A 7,175-nucleotide genomic window follows, 5' to 3' on the forward strand; every position below is an offset into this window, starting at 1 on the left:
AGGGGGGGTTCCCAGTGTTTAAAGCTGATGATAAATGAAGATTCTCTTAAAACAACAGATGTTAGAAGAGTTGCCCGCGTGTGGCTTCTTTAAAGTTTCTGTCAAGTAACTCCCCACCAAACATTCAAATCTCTTGGTGGAATGTGGGGTTTTTTTAAATCCTAAAAAAAAAACCATAAATCTTGGCAATCTAGGACAAGACATTGAAACAACAGTAAAAATATCTGAAATCCTTTTAGATTGTTTTTTTAAGAGAATTTTAGAGGGAGAAAAAAAGTTTCAACATATATCGAGTATGAATGATTCAACCTGTTATTATGGTAGCCGTTGGGATACAACTTGGGTGTATATTAACGTTAAAGGTTCGTGAAGTGTAATAATTAAAGAAAATTGTCTAAGATAGCCATTCTAGACTCCCACAATTCAGTTTGTAGCCATTTTTCTATTCAATTGATCGAAATAACCTTGATTAACAAGTAGTTCTTTAGCAACTTGCGAAATCTACTTTTTGTGAATCTAATATTCATATTGCTAGTGTTTTCAAAATATTGATGTGACAGCACTTTAACAAGTTGGTAAGTAATATTTTAACAATTAACAACTTTAGCAACTTGTGAAAGTGTTACTTTATGAATATTGAATTGTAGATTCCACAAGTTACAAGTAAAATGGTATTTGTCATTTTTTTTTTGTAATATTTGATTAATATTTGGTTTTTAAAGCCTCTAATCATTAATGGGTATGAAGTAAATTATAAATATTTCAAATTAATTTTGAATCTTGATTTGGTTTGTTAAAAAAATGCTACAAGTTATCATAGATGATTTTTTTCTATCAAACGTGTTTTAAAACTGTGAGTCCAAATATAAATAAAGCGGACAATATCTGATACGGTTGGATTCGGTTGTTGCAATTTTGATTTGGAAAATTTTCTAAAAATTATTTATTTAATATTTTATTAAATATGATTTTGTTATCCATATCATTTTACCTCAATTTTACAGAAGCAACCAAATAGAAAAACAAAAAAGCCAAAAAGATGTTCAAGAAGATGTCAATCTACTTCTGCAAACATACAAAATATGCTGCAAAATTTCAGAGTTTTGATTGACCCCACTCATATCAATCAAAACAAGACAAAAACAAACTAAAAAATTAAAACACAGCAAATGTTCTCTCATTTCTTGATATAGTTTGAAGGTAAGTAAGATCACACACACACACACACACATTCAAACACTAATCAAACTACCACTGTTAACCAAGTGAAAGTGCTTCTTTGGCCTCTCTTTCAACAACCCATTTCTCATTTATCTGCAAAATCACATTATATATATATAATAATATCAAGAAATCTTGTGGAGTAATTAAGAGAAAAAGGGAGTTTCATGGTGAAATTATTACCATTATGTGTCAGGAAGAAGTTATGAGCAGAATTGGGGATGGAAATCGAGAGCCGAGTTGTGGAAGAATCTTTGTTATTATCATTGGGTGGCCATTCATCAAAGAAATGATGCATTACTTTCTGGGGTTCATCTTTTCTTTCAAACTTCAAAGAGAATTGATCATAATAACTCTGATCTTGCTGCTGCTGTTGTTGTTGCTGATATGAGTAACCATTTTGATGATGATGGTATTGATCAGAGAAAGATGTCTGTTTTGAATGGGTCAAATTGTTCATAGCCAGTGGTTCCAATTGCCAAGAATCAGCCATTGAAGAACCAGAAAGAGTCTTGATGGTTCCAGAAGATTCTGAGAAAAATCTGTGCTCATCTATCTCTTCTTTCATCCCAAAGCTTTTTCTGTTTTCAAAAAAAACCAAAGAAATATGAAAAAAGGAAGGTCAGAAGTATGAAAACTAGCCAATCTCATCGACCATATTCATGTTTTAAGCTATTTTCGATATCCTCTTTCAAAATTAGCCAAATTTTATTCAGAAATTTGAATCCTCTTACATGATTTTTTTGATTTTCTACGTAAGGATTCAAATTTGTACGTAAACTTTGGTTAAAAGGATAATTCAACTGAAAAAGTGGGTAAAGAGTTAGAGGAGATTGGGTATTGGCATAATTTGCTTTGTGCAGAAAAGCAGGAACCAACCTGTAATCTTTGTCTGAATGGGAGTATGGGCTAGATTCCAACAAGAAATGATCTTGAATACCACCACTACCAGAAGAAGGCCTAGAAAAAGAAGAAAGGTGGGGGGTATTATAAAAGTGATCAGTAGATGAGAATGGATGGGAATTGGGAGAAGGGTAATTTGGGGATTTGGTACAGATTGATGATGGGATCATTGGAATAGCTGTTGGTGGTGTTTTGGGTGTTGTTGACATGTTGACTTCCACAGGCTTTCTTGAACGGTTTCTGCCTCTGTGCATGTGCCTTTCACAGTATTTGGAATCAGGATAAGCTTCTTTGGAGCATCTCCATTTCTTACCATCTGTTCTTCTGCACCTCCCTGGTTCTGGATCTATTTTCCTCCCAAATCCCATTTGAAAACAGTTCCATCCAACTGCAAATTCAATAAACAACCAAATACCCATTACGATAATTCAATCAAGAAAGCAACACCCTTACAATTTTCTCCAAAAAGTTCTCATCTTTATGCATTTTTATTCCAAAAAGACTTGATTGTAGTTCAAGAACACCATTTTTCGGAAGGGTGTCCATGTACTAATCCTGATAAATTGTGACGGAAAGAAATCAGTTTAATAAAGTCAGTGGCCATAATTGTCATGTGAACCTGGACAGATGAAATGCTATATTCATCCTCAGGACCTCAACCATTACGCCACAACCCTTGTGGATTCAAGAACGCCATCTTTTTGGTGAGAATTAGCATGAAAGTTGAATCTTTATCTATTTTTAGACACAAAATATACAGGAACTAGAGATGGTTGATAGATTACTTGAAGGATGAGGAGGTTGGTGGTGAAGAATGAGCTTTGTGGAAGAATCCAAGCTTCTCTTGATGGTGAAGAGGAGATCAGGTGGGATAGGCATGCCAGAAATCATGTATTTGTAAACAAGAGCTTGGTGTTCTAGCTCTTGCCATTGAGTTGCTGTAAATGGGTACCTACCACCACCACCACCACCACCATTATTCCTTACTGTTCCACCACCTTCCGCCGCCGTACTCATCATCTTGAATCACCCAACAAAATCTTGAAAAAGGGTATAAACAAATCAAGAGAAAACCCTTGAATTTTCTTGCTATCAAAACAGATGGAAATCAAGAAATCTTGAAAAAAGCTTTTGAATTGGTTGGTATTCAAGAGAGGGAGGGAAGATGATGATGATGTGTTTTGCAGAGAGGATCCCTTCTGATCATAAGTCACGTCAGTAAAGAAATTGTAAAGAAGCAAACACCAAGACACTCCATAATCTGTTTTCTTCCTTTTTCTTATAGAGATAGATAGATACAAGATGGTGTATGTATATGTATGTGTGTGTTGTGCACTATATTATGACTGCAAAGACTGTTGCATCTGCTGCTACTATGCTGCCTTTATGGCAGCTATTGTCTCTGACAAAATTTATACGGAAACCCATAATAATGGGCTCAGAAATGCACTTAAAAACAAAGGGTGAGAGTTATTTAATTTTTTTTTTAAATAATAATAATAATAATAATAAGTGTGTGTATGTGTGTGTGTGTGTGTAAGAGTAAGAGAGTTGGTATCTGAATGCACAGGGTGACAGACAAAAGTGGCAGTGGCCATGATCATGAGAGAAGTTTTGTACGGTTTTTTTGCATACTTTTACTTTTACTTTTTTTTTCCATCTTTTCTTTGTAAACACAATTTGACCTTTCTTGTTTTGGGTCAATGAGATCTCTGTTTTGAAAGTAGTCTTTAATCCCCATCTAACCAACCATTCCCATATCCAAATGGTCCAACAAACTGCACCACTTCTAAAAGATTCTACCCATCAAACCTACATTCGTCTTTTTGATCAAAAGGGTGTTGGTGTTGTGCATTTTGTATGCAATCTTTGAGATTATTTTGTTACGTTTCAAGGTGACACAATAAGAGGTCGAGAATGAATCAGTATGTGTAATAAAGATTCTTATACACCTTTTCTTTAGCTTATGAACGTAGTTCATATCATAATCAGTTTTATAGATCAGATCAAGCTACCTCTGTTTGGTTTAAAGTACAGATAAATTTTTATATCAGGGCATATAATCCTGGTTCGAGCTTGATCATGATGGTTAAAAGGGACCAATCGGGATGTTTTGTTGAAAAATGAGCTTTTGAATTCCAGATAGACCAAACAAGCAATGAAGTTTCGATGGATGATACAAATAGCATAAAAAACAGTATTTGTGTCATTTGCGAAACATATCAACTCTCGTGTTAGATAGACAGTTATTTTAGTTTTCATGTCTTATTTATGTTAGCCTGGTTCTTTTTTTTTTTTTTTTAATTTTTATTCTATGTCAAATGTTTCTTCTCGTTTTAATAGTTGTCAGTACTATGCTTTGCGATTTCCAATTTGTTTTTATCTTATGTTACTGCTTTCTTTTCTGTTCATAGCAATCGCCGTTTGTCTGCATACGCTCATATGTTACATCTGTCTGAGATATGTTGAGTCATTTTGATTTAGAATGCAAGTGCCAAAACATATGTAAAATACCATTCACAAAGTTTCAAAGAGGATGAAGTTAAACAACGTTTAATGCACCAAAATTTGGGTATTTTAATTTTGTTACGTTTCTAATACATGAAAATGTGTTGGTTTCAAAATTTATGTTTGATTATTCCCATCATCATGTGGTTGCAGGATGATTCACAAGAAAGGTGGCAAGATTCGAACCTACACTCTGACCACGCCCCACCTCCTTGAACTCATTAGTCCCTGCAACAAGGTAGGACGGGTGACGAAGGGCATAAATGAGTTCATGCCACCACGATCCGTATGGAAGGACGGTTTCTCAGCTTTCTTTTTATTTATACAAAATGTACGTCAATTATATATTATAGTATTTAAAGGACAGACTATGTCCCCTCCAATGAAGTAGAATAAATTCCAACAGTAAATATGTATCGATTGATAGATGCTATGTTCTTTGTCTTTTGAATTAATACTATACTTGTTCTTTTTGAATTATTTTTTAAAAAATGCAACATGTCCCCAGTGAATTTTCAATTTTAAATGCATTATTTTGTTTATTAACAGTTTTATTTTTGGTTTTCGGGTGTTTTTTTATTGCTTATTTTAGACAAATTCTTAAATATCTGATTAATAACCAATTATTTTTATTAAACTATTATTCAATTTTTTTGAGTCAGATATATTTACTTGATTGATAAAAATGGTTGTAATTATTTTTAAAGAAAATAGGGAATTTATGTATCATAAATAAAATCTGTACAATGTAGAGGGATGTAAAATTATATTATAAATCATAAATAAAAAAATAATGCAATTCTTTGTTAAAAAAGCGAATATGAAATGAACACAAATAACTAAATACGTTAAAAAATATGTGAAATATCTGGAAAAAAAACATCTACTGTGTAAAAAATTATTATAATTACACGGACAAATCTTTGAAACCACTTCCAATTATACTTTCAGTCTCCAAAAATTTAATTCACATTTTTATACTATATAACGAGTAAACAAAAACAGAAAAAGTTCAAACGCTAAAAATGAATATGGTTTTTTTTTAAGTATATAATATTTATATACGGCAAATAGAACAAATAAACGTAGACACTCTCCTCACTTTGATTTGGACCTTTTGAAACCAAAACTTTTAACTCTTTTTTATAGACTTGTACTATTAAATAATCATTTTTTTTATAAATAGCAATTATTACTATTACTATTATTATTATTATTATTATTATTATTATTATTATTATTATTATTATTATTTAGTGGGTCTCTGATTCAGACAAAGAAATGAAACTTATACGATATGAATTGAAAATGAAAATTAATAGTTAAAAAGCTCAATTATTTCTTTTGTTTTTCTTTGTTCATTGTTTCTTTTTTGTCCCAATAAAACGTTGCCTTCCAAACAGAAATTCCAATGACATCTAAAAATTGTAAAAATAACATATAAACATCAAAAAATCCATTTTTTATAAGACTTGTACCATCAAATAATCATTATTTCTTGCATAAATAGCAATTACTGCTACTACTATTATAATTATTATTTAGCGGGTGTCTGGTTCAGTTAAATAAATGAAAATGAATTTTCATTCCCTCCATTTTTATCTATAATGAAAATTTGGGTTTTGAAATCAAACAATTTCTTTCATTTTTTTTATCATTAATTAATGTTTAACATCTTTATTTAAACACCTCATATTATTATTATTATTATTATTATTATTATTATTATTATTATTATTATTATTATTATTATTATTATTATTATTTATTGTTATTATTATTATAAATAAATTGAAAAGAAAAGGCTACATTCAAATCCAATCCTAAAGGGTAAGGAGATGTTTCTATCACCAACCCCCAACACACACACACACTCACTCTTGATTTATTTCTTTGTGTACCAAAAACAACCCATAATTCCATTCCCTACTCCTTACTCATTGCTTTTGCAATTCAACAAACCCTTTTTTTTTCTTTTCTTTTTTCCTTTTTTTTATTTAAACATTTTATGGGTTTATTAAATTATAAATTAATAAAATAAGTATAAGAATTCAAATAATTAATCAAACCCACACCCACCCAAATTGCACACGACGTTTCTCATGTACCACTCACAACACATCCCACATGTGCACTTTTTTCCCGACAACAAATCACTTTGAAACTACGTCGTTCTAAATGAAAACAAAGAGAGAAAAAAAATCAAAGAAATTAGATCGTCTCTAAAAAACCAAAAAAGACATACAAACCCAACCAAAGATCCGTTAACTAAGACCAAGAAATCTTACCCGGTAAGTAAAGACAGTGACTCTTACACCATTAGTCCTTGTCAGGTAAGAGACGTTTACCAACAATACTAATATATAATTCTGATGGCTGACGATCATATCCGGTAAAGTTGGTGAGGATAACGACTCTTATTCAGTAAGCGCTAGTAAACCATCGCTAAATCAATGTGTTGACTAATCATTCTTACAAACCAGTGGTTTTCTACATGCGAAACGTCGTGTAAAAATATAGTGTTTATACTTTATACAATATTG

At 31.6% G+C, this 7,175-nt stretch overlaps 1 protein-coding gene across 1 annotated transcript; it reads right to left on the reverse strand.

Moving 5' to 3' along the window:
* Nucleotides 1-1,042: 1,042 nt before the first annotated feature.
* LOC112517117 (growth-regulating factor 1-like) lies at nt 1,043-3,364 on the reverse strand. Its single transcript, XM_025124446.1, has 4 exons — nt 2,910-3,364; nt 2,101-2,512; nt 1,405-1,802; nt 1,043-1,314 (listed from the first exon to the last, which is right to left on the reverse strand). The coding sequence occupies exons 1-4, from the start codon at nt 3,142-3,144 to the stop codon at nt 1,307-1,309; spliced, it is 1,053 nt and encodes a 350-aa protein (XP_024980214.1). The 5' UTR covers nt 3,145-3,364; the 3' UTR covers nt 1,043-1,306.
* Between the last annotated feature and the right edge of the window lie 3,811 nt (nt 3,365-7,175).

This window comes from Cynara cardunculus (assembly GCF_001531365.2).
Source record: "Cynara cardunculus var. scolymus isolate 2C chromosome LG 8, CcrdV1, whole genome shotgun sequence".
Classification (NCBI taxonomy): Eukaryota; Viridiplantae; Streptophyta; class Magnoliopsida; order Asterales; family Asteraceae; genus Cynara; species Cynara cardunculus.

Coding starts and splice junctions, on each gene's coding strand:
- LOC112517117 (XM_025124446.1), bottom strand. CDS start 3,144: ATGATGAGTACGGCGGCGGAAGGTGGTGGAACAGTAAGGAATAATGGT. Junction 2,513..2,909: donor CCAACCTCCTCATCCTTCAA/GTAATCTATCAA, acceptor TTGAATTTGCAG/TTGGATGGAACTGTTTTCAA. Junction 1,803..2,100: donor CATTCAGACAAAGATTACAG/GTTGGTTCCTGC, acceptor TTTTGAAAACAG/AAAAAGCTTTGGGATGAAAG.